Here is a 13,786-nt window from a genome sequence, read left to right on the forward strand (position 1 = left end):
GGGGCGTGGCACTCATGACACTGTAGGGTGCCCCCTCCCACAGCTCATTTATTGATTAATTGGTTTTCCTTCTCTTCTGTTCTCTTCTCTTCTGTTGTCAGGCGTTCAGTGTGGTCTTCCAGAAAGCGGTTCTGAAGGCCGAACTGGACGATACTCTCGCGCAGCGGGTGTCCAACCTAATTGACAGCATCACCTACTCAGTCTTTCAGTACACCACAAGAGGCCTATTTGAGTGCGACAAGCTCACGTACATCGCTCAGCTCGTCTTCCAGGTGAAAGCGAAAAACGGTTTCATCTTCTGTATGGTTTGTTTTGAATCAGCTCTCCTGAGACGAACATCTCTGCTTCTGTCTAATCAAGTGAGAAGAAAATGCACAATCTGCTGAAACTATATTTCAAGAGTCTGCTTTGATTCTTGTTTCTGCAGATATTACTGATGAGTAAAGAAATAAACCCCATGGAGTTGGACTTCCTTCTGAGATACCCAGTTCAACCGGGCTTAATATCACCAGTGAGTTTTCTGTCCAACCACTCCTGGGGAGGAATCAAGGTACGACGAGGATCTGATGACACAATTATTTACTCTAGGAACTTGATGACAAAGAACAGGACAAAACTTTTTGGCAGAAGTTTGAGACTGTCATGACACACCTGATCAAAGTTTTACATGTTCAGATGACATTTCCTCAGAAATCATGTCACATAAAACTGTATTTCAGCTTGAGATAATAAGACAAAAAGTAACATGTTGAAATATGTCTTCTGTCTTGTCCTTCACTCTCACAAAATTGGTGCCTGATACTCTCAAAATTTGAGCATTGGCCATGAGATGTGATGTTATTCTGCTTACATCACTGCACAAATAGTTATTTTAAAAAGCAAATGGAATACTCCACTCAGTAGAACACCACAGCCCAGCGTGGTGGGTGTCCTGGGGCTGAGCCAAATCTCAGTTGAAGTTCTTGGTACATGAGATTTGGTCCCCTTTTGCCAGTCTACCAGATAGTTTTTCCAGTTGGGTGAAATGACACGCGGCCGTTCCGTTCTGCTGCAGGAACTGTCTTCATTCATGTTTTGCTCCAAGTAAGAAAAAGTTAGACTGGATGGACACACAAAGCTAAGATCCAAAAGCAACAGCATTTTCTCCACCTTTCAGCCGCAATGGCTCTATAAGTGAATCTCACCCTAATATTTTGGTAAAGATCTTAGTTTGGGTGTCAGTTTCTGGAAAATTCCAGTTAATTTTAATAAATTTGCTGAGATGTGGATTTGATTAGTTTTCCAAGGAATATGAAACATTTACTTGAGTAAGGGCCCCTTCACACATAGTATGAATGTGGCTGAATCGTGCATGAAGCAGGAATCGTATGCAATACGTGTAAAATCTGAACTGTGTCCAACACCTCGTATGCCTGTTGCTACAACTATTAGCGCACACCAGCAGCTGAAAGGCAGAGTGTGTGCTGTGAGAGCCCCTTTGATACAGTCAGATCATAACATGCAGCGGGTGATCTGACTGTGATCTGACACCCATGTTCACGCCTGCTGGACCATGTGTCCCTCCCACCGTCGGCTCGATTTTTTTGTGGTTCCATCATACAAACTGTTTTGCTGTGATTCACCCTGATTTGTACTTCTTCATACTATGTGTGAAGGGGCCCTAAACCATGCACACTGTTGGGGTTGAGTTCAGTTATGCAGTAATCTCTCCAGAAACCAGGGTTCCTGAGATGAGTTGACATCATCGATTGTTGACACTGAAAATGTGTTGACAATATTTTTTTTATCAATATGTCATTTTAAAAAATACCTTTTTAATTTCCATTACACTTAAATTCCAAAAAAACAAATGTTATTCTGCAAAGCCACGATGTGATTACTGCACTGATGGCGTGTCATTTTTGGCTCTGGTCATCAGTTCCAAGACCAAAAGCATCAATCTTACCTCAAATCAAAAAGGTGATTTGTACATCATGCACTCTTTCATTGACAAACCACAGCAGCACAAACACTCGATGAGGAAATATACAGGCGCCATATGATGGACCGCTAGACAAGGAGAAACTACCATAAGTATTGTGTATTCACATTTAGTAATATTAAATCAGTGGTTTCTGTAGCTGTTGCCCACTGTTGAAACATTTGTTTGCGTTAAGCAACATACAGATTCCTGGATGACAAGAGAGATCCTGCATCTTATACATGAAAGGGATCGAACTTTCTTTAAATAAAAAAAAACAAGGACCACAATTTATACGAAAAGTACATTTATTTTCGAAATCAGGTGCAATATCGGAAAAAAGAAGCCAAATCCAATTACATAGCAAGGAAAGTCGATGAATATAAAAACAACCTAAAAAATTGTGGCAAACTTTAAAAAGTCTTGGAACGTCATCGCAATCAAAAATAAAACCTTTCAACATCGGTCTAAATATAAATGGAGAGACATGTTTTGATAAATTAAAGGTATCCGAGCACTTCAACGAATTCTTCACTACCATCGCCTCAACACTTGTCGACAAGCTTCCGCCTTCTGTCGGTAAATATGGCATACGCCATATTAGGGAGTACTATCAATCTTTGTTTGCTCCTGTAAATAGTTTTAAACTTTCTTTGGTCTCAGAGGACATGGTTACTAATAATCCTTTTATTTTAATGTTACTTGTATACAATATTTGTTATTGTTATACAATGTACATTTTAATAATAAATAAAATCAATCAATCACTGTTGCCATTATCAACATATTTTACAAAATGGAAAAGTAACTGTTTTGGTGAAAACATCAATTTATTGGAGCTGAAGTATGATTTATTGATACATCTTGTATACTTTATCACACTAGGCATACGAGAGGCTGTCAAGGCTGAAAAACATCTTGAAATAATTCTCAAAATCACTAATGTTTCAAAGTTAGTTATTATGGTGTGGGAGCCATGTTGCCAGGTCTGCAGTTTTCTGCAGTATTGGGCTACATTTACATCATTGCAAATCATACAATAGAGTAAAATGAATCATTTAGATTGACTGACTCATCGATAAAAATAGGAGATTAATTGATATAGAAATTGCCACCACTACCTGATGGACAGATACAAACAACTTGCAAAATGTGGCCATCAGGTTACCTCACCTCCGTATCAGGATGAGACATAGCTACTTGAATAAATAATGCAAACTGATGTTTGATATCACTGAACTTTGATTCCCTCCACAATGACAATAGTGTCCATTTACAGCCTTTTCAGCCAGGCAGCACGGATCACGTTTACGTTGGCAAACCCAAGAATCGTCCAAACATAAGTCTGTCCCTGATATTCCACTAATCTAGATCTATCCATCGTAGCATTAAAAAAAAAAAAAAAAAACACAATTCCCCAAAATGCTGAATTTTCCAATTCTGTCTTTAATTTAAAAAATGAATAAATTAATAAAAAATCTTTACCTATCATTTACAGTTTAATCTCACAGTACCTAGACAAATAGCAGAGTGAGTCATTGAAGGTGTTTGTCTCGCCCAACGGGGACCCTTACAGTTTATTTCACGTGTAAATGATTAGTTTGTTTGTAGACCAGTGTTACTTTCTGAAAACTGTGCTTCACTATTATATAAACTGCTTCTGCTGCCACAAACATTGTTTGTTGTTTCAAAAGAAAGCACTTTGCTTGAGACAATTAGAGGCATCAAAAATAAGCATGAAGGGTCTGGGAAATTGTTGATCGTGCCCATGTTTGATGCCCTCACTGCTGTAAATCTAGAAATAGTTAATTTGCTGTGACAGGATCTCGCCTACATTTTCTTCAAGCCTTTTCATATACAAGAGGATGACTAAAATCCACAGTTTCCCTCGAGTTATTTCAGCACTTAACTGCTTTTTTCCTTCCATCACACTTAGAGAGCCTTCTTCATCGGATGCAATTTGCTCCGCTGAATTTCCAGCAACAAGTCTGCATTAAAGTGGAGAAACCTACTAAAAGGTTCAACTCTGAATTGAAGTCTCTTTTGTGTCTCGGCAGACCTTCACTCTGACAGAATGCATTTCTCTGGGACTTGAATTTCCGTGACCCTGGTGTGTTTGAGGTTGGAGGACGTTGAATATCTGCATGCACAGAGTTTGTCTCAACGAACACACATCTGGGCATGCAGCCCTGTGGACATCAAGCAGCAGAGGTTGCCTCTTGTCAGATCAGTTTAGCAGCAAAGTAAACCCCACGGCAGCATGTTTCTGTAGTCTGTTGTGGTCATGAATTTTTCAATCTGTTCTCCTAGAATATTAACCTCAACCCTTCTGAGGTTTCGGAGACAGCCTTCCCCAAATTGTACTCAACCCACTATCGATGTTTAAGGCCTGGCTAATCAGATTGTGTCACTTGATTTTCTTATCGCAGTTGGAAACATAATCAGTTGGAAAGCTTTAAAGGAGGACAAGATCCTGTGATTGCACGGGCCTCTTGATGATGTTAGCAGAGCAGGAATCCCGTGAGGCTCAGTGTCATCCTCCTCGCTGGAGCAGAGAAGTTTCCAACCACCTGTTTTAATTAAAGACACCAAGTTGAAGGACTGTTTGCTGAAGCAATTCATCGCATTACCACATACTGGGGCAATGTGTTGATAACACCCAGTATGCCAATAAAAATGATAACATTTTTTTATAGCGCAATATTCAAAACATACTTAAAAAGTGCTGGAAAAAATATATAAAAATATAACAAAAGGTGCAGGAAACATTAATTTACAAGGTTGTAAAAGTGCATAATATGAATGAAAGCACAATGAGAACAAAGGACAAGAACTAGATGGCAGAGAAAGACTCGCAATTGCTGTAATTAAAGGTGTAATGACTTTACATTTTCTCTTTGTATTGTAATTACAATAATCTCTAATATAGTCTAGTTATAATTTCAATTTCAATTTATTTTCATTTATATAGCACCAAATCACAACAGAGTTGCCTCAAAGCGCTTCACATAGGCAAGGTCTAACCTTACCAACCCCCAGAGCAACAGTGGTAAGGAAAAACTCCCTCTGAGGAAGAAACCTCAAGCAGACCAGACTCAAAGGGGTGACCCTCTGCTTGGGCCATGTTACAAACATAAATTACAGAACAACTCACACAACAATTCATGGATGAATATACAAGAAATGCCATTGGCGCACAGGACAGGAGGATCGCCAACACGAATACAACTCCCATCTCTGGATGGAGCTGCACCTTAAACAGAGAGAAAAAACAGAATCAGGCATCAGAAAGACAAAAAATATTGTATAATTTGCCAGCATTAAACAACAAGAAAAACAGAGAAATACTAAGGTGATCACCAGCCACTAGCCCTAAACTTCACTAAAAGACCCCAGAATTGAGGTAAAGTTGAGGCCACAGCCCGCTCCAATTACTAATAAATTAATTAAAAGAGTAAAAAGCGTAAAACAAAACTGTACCAGTATGCTAGCCATATGAAAGGGGAAATAAGTGCATCTTAAGTCTGGACTTGAAAATCTCCACAGAATCTGACTGTTTTATTGATGCATGGAGATCATTCCACAGAACAGGGGCACGATAAGAGAAAGCTCTGTGACCCGCAGACTTCTTATTCACCTTAGGGAGACAAAGTAGTCCTGCACCCTGAGAACGTAAAGCCCGGGCCGGTACGTAAGGTTTAATTAGGTCAGCTAGGTAGGGAGGGGTCCAGTCCATGAATAATTTTATAGGTTAGTAGCAGAACCTTAAAATTTGATCTCACTGGGACAGGAAGCCAGTGAAGGGATGCCAAAATGGGTGTAATGTGGTCGAACTTTCTGCTTCATGTCAAAGGTCTGGCTGCAGCATTTTGAACCAATTGGAGACCCGTAATGCTAGACTGCGGTAAACCAGAAAATAGAACATTGCAGTAGTCCAATCTAGAAGAGATAAATGCATGGATCAGGGTCTCAGCATCAGCCATACACAGGATGGGACAAATCTTCGCTATATTTTGCAGGTGGAAGAAAGCAGTCCTAGTAATATTTCTAATGTGGAGGCCAAAGGACAATGAAGGATCAAAAATTACCCCAAGGTTCCTCACTTTGTCAGTGTGATGTATGACACACGAGCCGAGGCTGAGCGTTAACTGGTCAAATTGATGCCGATGTCTCACTGGACCAAGAACTATCATTTCAGTCTTATCAGAGTTTAAAAGTAGGAAGCAGTTATCGGCATGTATAACTGAGTATCAGCTGCATAGCAGTGAAAGGCAATCCCAAAACGCCACAATATGTGCCCAAGGGGTGCTATATAAAGGGAGAAAAGCAGGGGGCCTAAGACAGACCCCTGTGGAACCCCAAATTTCATGTCACTAAGGTTAGAGGTAGTGTTACTGTACAAAACACAGTGAGAATGACTGGTCAAGTATGACGTCAGCCATGCAAGGGCACTCCCAGTAATCCCAAAATGATTTTCCAGCCTATCAAGTAGAATATGATGATCAGCACTGAGATCTAACAGCAACAGAACCGTAGTGGTGTCCGAATCCATTGTAAGCAGAAGATCATTCACCACTTTAGTGAGAGCCGTTCTGTGGAATGGTATTTTCTAAAAGCAGACTGCAGTAGTTATAATAAATTGCCTTTATTTCTGTGATATATGGATATTCATTCATTTTCTGAACCTGCTCATTCCAATTCAGGGTCACAGGGGACTGGTGTGTATCCCAGTGTTCTTTGGGCAGGAGGTGGGGTACACCCTGGACAGGTCACCAGTCCATCACAGGGCCACATTTCCGGCAAAAGCGTTTGTGTGAAATATGCCCAATGGCATGTGTGGTGTTGTGCTGCCTTGGTCTCACTCCCACTAATGTCAAACAGCTACAACAATTTTTAGGCTTCACTAATTTGTATCATTGGCAGTCACTCTGTTCTGTGTCAGCCTGATCCCATCAGATCTCAGAAGCTAAGCAGTGTGGCATCTGGATAGTACTTGGATGGGAGACCTTTTGGACCACCAGCAGCTGTGTGTGTTTCTCCAGCTGACACCGGAGTTGCGTCAGGAAGGGCATCTGGTGTAAAACTTGTGCCAAGTACCAATGCGGATGTGTCTGTATCTGCTGTGGCGATCCCGAACAGAACGGGAGCAGCCGAAAGCTCTCGATTTACCGATCGATCTACGTTCCAACCCTCACCTATGGTCATGAGATTTGGCTCATGACCAAAAGAGGTGACAGGTGGCTTGGGCATTTTTTTTCAGATGCCCCCTGGACGCCTCGCTGGAGAGGTGTTCCGAGCACGTCCCATCGGAAGGAGGCCCCGGGGAAGACCCAAGACACGCTGGAGGGACTACTTCAGCTGGCTTGGGAACGCTGCAGGGTTCCCCCGGATGAGCTGGGGGAGGTGTGTGTGAATCGGGAGGTCTGGGCGGCTTTGCTTGAGCTGCTGCTCCCGCAACCCGACCTCGGATGAAGCGGAAGAAAATGGATGGATGGATGGATGGTTTATTTGTAACTTCAGCCAAGTCGCAGCACCCCTCCATAATTTAACCTCTTCCGAAACACCTTTTCTCTGGTCCCCCGAAGCAGAACAGGCATTTCAGTTATTAAAACACCGGTTCACCACCGCACCTGTTCTCATTCAACCCCATCCAGAAGGTCAGTTCATCATGGAGGTTGATATCTACGACATCAGGATCGGGGCTTTCCTTTACCAGCGGGCTGAGGGAGATAAACATCAGCGCCCCTGTGCCTTTTTCTCTCTGTATCTGACTCCTGCTGAGCGCAGTTACGATGTGGGGAACTGGAAACTCCTGGTATTGAAGGAGGCACTGGAGGAGTGGATACATTAGCTTGATGGTACGTCTGTTTCCTTTATAGTATGGACTGGCCATAAAAATCTCGCTTATATTAGGTCAGCCAACAGACCCAATTCCAAACAGGCCAGGCGGTCAATGTTTTTTGGACGTTTTAACTTTTCACTCATCTATAGACCCAGATCAAACGACATTAAACCAGATGCCCTGTCACAGCAATTTTCTCTTCAAGACCACACTGCATCCCTGGACAAGATTATTCCCGACTAGATGGTGATTGGAGCACTCATCTGGGATATTGAGAAGGTCATCTGGGAGGCCCAGAAAGCTTACCCGGATCCTGTAGGAGGACTTCCAGGACAGCTCTTTGTCACACCATCTGCCCAATCAGCTGTCCTTCAGTTCATTCATGCATCCAAATTCACCTGTCACCCTGGTAAAGAACTCTCCACCTACTATGCCAACACTTCTGGTGGCCCTTAGTCCAGGCAGATGTTTGTGACGACATCACGACCTGCACCATCTGCGCCAGAAGTCTTCACATCAGTCACCGTCCGGAATCCTCCTTCCTCTGCCTACTCCTGATCACCCCTGGTTGAACATCGACATGGACTTCGTCACAGGCCTCCCCACCTCCAAAGGACTGCCGTCCATCCTCACCATCATGAATCAGTTCTCCAAGGCAGCACATTTCGTGGCCCTGCCCAAGTTGCATTTGGCCCAGGAGACCACTGACCTCCTGGTTCACCACATGTTCCAGCTGCATGGCATTCTCCTGGACATCATATTGGACCAAGGTCCCTGTCTGCAATCATCACTTTTGTATTTAAATCCCGGCCCTGCCTCTTCACACTCGCCAGAAACTCAGCTTTGCCTGTGTGCATTCCTGTCTGCTGTCAGCTCCATCATGGCCCAGTATGGTCATCTTTTTTATAGCTGTGTCATCAATATTTTTTTTTTCTATTTTGTGTCATTTTTTGGCACTTGCACTGAGAATTGAAGCTCTGCTGTGTTTCTTTGGCTCCATAATTCTAGCATACCAGTATTCTTAGACTCTCGAATTGCATGCTGGGAAACTGAGTTTCTTGACTTGTCATGGTGTCTTGGTGCAGTTTTTTTTCCATTGTCATTCAACATTAAAAAAAAAATGTTGGCATTAAATGGACAAAGCAGATTCTTAATCATTTATTACTTTTACTAACCAGCAGATATCAGAACTTTGTTACATGATAAGGCAAGGGAATATGAGGAAAGCCTGTCTCACGATGTCAGATCAAGTTAAAGAAAAAATATTGAGGCAGAGCTAAATGAAAAAAATAGCATTCCTCCACAAATTGTCAGTTCCAAGGCTTTGTTTTGTGGTGTATAAGATGTCTTGTTATTTTTTTGTGCTGTATAGTAGTTCTGCGGTAGCACCCCTTATTTAGTTGTGCCCCCCAATACAATGACAATTAAGACTGTTCTATTCCAATACTTTGAGTTCAAGCAACAGCAAAGAGACCGGGGCAATCACATAACCTTGTCCCTCCTCAGAGGTAACACTCACTCACAGGGATTTCTATGACATCAGTTTCCTTTCCGATCTTTTGTCCGTGACATCTTGTATTCTGTCAGCTGTGATGAGGACACACAACACTCCTCATGCTTTCTACACTCAGTGAGGCAGCATATGTCTATAATACTGCTTGTGTTTGCATGTATACCTGCTCGGCTGGGAGTGTACCTGCTTGAGGCTGCGCCGTGTGACACTGCTGTTCTCCAGAGATGAGATAAGGAGTCTGTCATCTCAGACATCACAATGACGCCCCGCTGCTTCTGCAACCCGTACACATTCAGCCGTCGCCCAACCTCCCGGCCCATTATAAAAGGGATCCCGTTTACTCAGCATTTCTATTTGAATAAATATTATTTTGGAGGCATGGGGAAAGATAAGCATGGCTGTTGTTTTTTTCTCTTGACTTTCCTTTCTTTGCAAAGTTTGCATTGTGTCTAATGCTGTGCATTAAGAAATGTCTAAAACTTTAATACGTATGCATCCAGCGTCAAAACACTGAGTGATTTAAGTGATAATTACTCGCAGCATCAGTGAAATGGTGGCATTGTTTTCACTGCCGTGTGTGTGAGAGAGAGAGACGACAACTCAAAACCTGCTGGACAGATTTCCTTCAAACTTAATGGGAATATTACTTTGATATATATCAAGAGGGAGTTTGATTTTGGAGTAGTTTGGTCCAAGATTGAGGAAAATAGGGACAACAACTTAAAAAAAAATAAAAAAAAAAATAAAAAATATATATATATATATATATATATATATATATATATATTTATATATATATATATCAGGAAAATATTTGATTGATTGGCATAAATGACTTCATAATGACAGAAGTCATATGATAAAGTCAAACTGTCAAAAACACCATTTCAGACAGATATACATTCATATCATGGTGTGTTGAGTGCTCAGGGTATGCATCAGCCCTCTGCTGCTTTTCATTTTTCTGCAAACAATTATTCTGCAACATATATAATAATGACCATCTATGAACAAAAATGCAAAACACTCACAGGTTCTGTAGACATTTAAAAACTATTACAAACCACAAATTCTAAAACTATAATTATAATGAAATTTAAATCCATCTGTTTTGCCTTTTGGATCTTACGTGTGTTCACTCATTTTCTACCTTTTTTTTCTGGATTTGTGTTATGATAGCAGGAATATTTTCTCGCCATTTTCATGTTCTTATGGCCCCTTGACACAACACGTCGAGCAAAAAAAGCAGAAACCAGAAGAAAATCCGCAAACAAAAAACAAAATGGGGAAACGCAAAACTTTCCACCTGCTGTCGGGATGGACACACGGTCGGACAGGCGTGCATGATACAGCGGTGCGAGCAGCTGAAGTCGTGTGGCACCTGGAATTTGGCCGACACCTGCCGAGAGGGGGGTCAAATGGGCACTCGCAGGGCACTCGCTGTCTTTCGGCTGCTGGTGTGCCCAAATGGTTGTTGCGACAGCTGTACGAGGTGTTTGAAGCGGTTCCCAATTTTTCATGAGTGGCATTTGAGTCTGTGCCATTCTGCATCAGTCGTGTTACATGTGAAGGGGCCCTTATTCTTGTGATAAGTGCCTGAGGTTCATTGTGACAGATGAGAGTTTGAAAAGAAATTGTGGTAAACCAAAGCATTTGTCGTCCTGTTTAGTGCATTTTTTCTTCCACAGTAATTTGAAGTCATGTCCACATGGCTGCTGACAGTGCCATGTCCTCCTGTCAGTGTCCTTGTAACTTTGTCCTCACTTGTGAACAAGAGGACCTCATGATACTTGGGGCTGAAATGTCTTCCTGACTCGCAGGTAGCAGTGTAGCGGTACGATGGCACTGGTTTGGTAGGTGCTGATGGTCATCTGATTTCTTTTACATTCAGCTGTCATGTCTCAAGGCTCACTGGAGGTGATGATCTGAAGATCTCAGACTTGCTCTTTTGAATAATTTTACAGATGAAATAGTCAACAGTTTAAGTGATAATGAAAATAAGCATTGGTTGCATTCCTGTATGCATCAACAGTGAATAAATTTTCCTGCACAAATCTTGTTTTCTACCCCAAACACCAGTCCCTGTGCTCCATGGAAGAGTTCAGGAACCTGGACCAAGACATTGAAGGTTCAGCCAAACGTTGGAAAAGGTTTGTGGAGTCTGAGTGTCCAGAGAAGGAGAAATTCCCTCAAGAGTGGAAAAATAAATCATCACTCCAGAGGTTGTGCATGATGAGGGCTCTGAGGCCGGACCGCATGACGTACGCCATCAGGTCAGACTTCTAACCACACTTGACATAGTGAAGCAACTTTGTCCACATGGCTTTACAATTTCAGTTTCATTTGTCTTGCTGTAATCTACTGAAACATCTTGACTGTGGGTCCAGCAGCATCATAACAGTCTTCACGATAAAAGATAGAGCCCAGTAATATTCAGAATAATTAGATTTAGGATTAAACACTTTCAACAGTGGGCAGCATGGCTAGCTTAGTGGTTAGCACTGTTACCTCACAGCGAGAAGGTTGTGGGTTCAATTCCCGTGGCCTTTCTGTGTGGAGTTTGCATGTTCTCCCCGTGTTTGCGTGGGTTTCCTCCGGGTGCTCCGGTTTCCTCCCACATGCAAAGACATGCGGGTTAGGTGGATTGGAATCTTTAAAATTGTCCGTAGGTGTGTGTGTGTCTGTGTTTGTTTGTCTATTTGTGGCCCTGCGACAGACTAGCGTCCTGTCCTGGGTGTACCCCGCCTCGTGCGCTATGACTGCTGGGATAGGCTCCAGCCCCCCGCGACCCTTAATTGGACTAAGCGGTAGAAGATGGATGGATGGACTTTCAAAAGTTTGTCTGTGGAAGTATTTGCATTATGAATCACTTGTGATCAGAGGAGAAAATTATGTGTACTGATAATATTGTGCTTATGGACAAGTCCCTTCATGCAGAGCACTTCCATTTAATATGTTACAATTTGTACATTTACAACACTATATTCATTTAACACTAAATTCAATGGCCAGTCTCTCTTTGGAAATTTATTGAGATCAGTTTGTATGATATAACATGGTGTAATGATGCATGAGTGATTAATGAAGTAATGAATATAATGAAAAAAAAAAGCCCAGCAATTAGTTGATTCCACAAGTTTGACCACAAAAAGTGTACAATCTGTGTGCTGTCAAAAGGCCTCTTCTTGAAATTGAATGAAATACATAAACAGACAAAAAAGAGATAAAGAAAGGCTTTCAATCAGATTCAGATCTACTTCAAAATCAAAACACCTCCTCCCTGACCCAAGGTCAGTCTTCCCACAAAATGTCATTGAAATCAATTTTCTGTTTTTCGAGTGTGCAGACATAAGGATGGGAGGTTACGTAATCTCTGCCCCAGTCAGACAGAGCTTATACCCACTCTGTCGGCTGCTCCCGTTAGGGGTCGCAACAGCAGATCAGTCGTTTCCATCCCACCCTGTCCTCTGCGTCTTCCTCTGTCTCACCAACCACCTGCATATCTTCCCTCAGCACATCCATAAACCTCCTCTTTGTCCTTCCTCTTTTCCTCCTGCCTGGTGGCTCCATCCTCAGCATCTTTCTCCCTATATACCTTGGGTCCCTAACTTTGTCTCCAAACCATCCCACCTGAGCTGTCCCTCTGATATGTTCATTCTTAATCCTGTCCATCCTCGTCACTCCCAAAGAGAATTTCAACATCTTCAGCTCTGCCTCCTTTTTTTTTTTTTTTGTTAGTGCCACCATCTTTAAGCTGTACAACATAGCTGTCTTCTTTGCCCTTCAGTCTTGCAGATATTCTTCGGTCACAGATCGCCACCTTTCTCCACCCACTCCAACTTGCCTACACTCTCTTCTTCACCTCTCTACCACTCTCTCCATTATTTTGGACAGTTGATTCCAAGTATTTAAACTCATCTACTTTCACCACTTCTACTCCTTGTAACTGCACTATTTCACTGGGCTCCCTCTCATTCGCACACATGGACTCAGTCTTGCTCCTACTGACTTTCATTCCCCTGCTCTCCAGAGCATATCTCCACATTTCCAGGCTAGACTCAACCTGCTCTCGACTTTCACTACAGATCACAGTGTCATCTGCAAGCATCATAGTCTATGGAGACTCCTGTCTGATGTCCTCTGTCAACCTGTCCATCACTGTTGTGAAGAAGGAAAGGACTCAGAGCTGGTCCTTGGTGTAATCCCACCTCCACCTTGAATGAGTCTGTCATTTCTAACAGCCTCGGTTCAAATCCCAGCCTGACTGGAAAATCACTAAGGGCCCTTAGGCAAGGTCCTTAATCTCCTAGTTGCTCCTGGTATGTAGTGAGTACCTTGTATGGCAGCACCCTCATATTGGGATGGATGTAAGACATTATTTGTAAAGTGCTTTGAGTGTCTGATGTGCATCTCACTGCTGTCACACTATCCCTGAACATGTCCCGCACTACCCTCACATACTTCTCTACCA

The 13,786-nt window shown here is 42.3% G+C and overlaps 1 protein-coding gene across 1 annotated transcript in view; it reads left to right on the forward strand.

Moving 5' to 3' along the window:
- dnah9 (dynein, axonemal, heavy chain 9) overlaps positions 1-13,786 on the forward strand; it is a 396,633-nt gene that overhangs the window by 309,410 nt on the left and 73,437 nt on the right. Inside the window, exons 66-68 of the mRNA XM_034193818.1 lie at positions 102-272; positions 428-550; positions 11,395-11,588. Coding sequence (XP_034049709.1) covers positions 102-272; positions 428-550; positions 11,395-11,588 — 488 coding nt within the window. The remainder of the gene's footprint in view (positions 1-101; positions 273-427; positions 551-11,394; positions 11,589-13,786) is intronic.

Source organism: Thalassophryne amazonica, chromosome 18 (assembly GCF_902500255.1).
Source record: "Thalassophryne amazonica chromosome 18, fThaAma1.1, whole genome shotgun sequence".
Lineage (NCBI taxonomy): Eukaryota > Metazoa > Chordata > Actinopteri > Batrachoidiformes > Batrachoididae > Thalassophryne > Thalassophryne amazonica.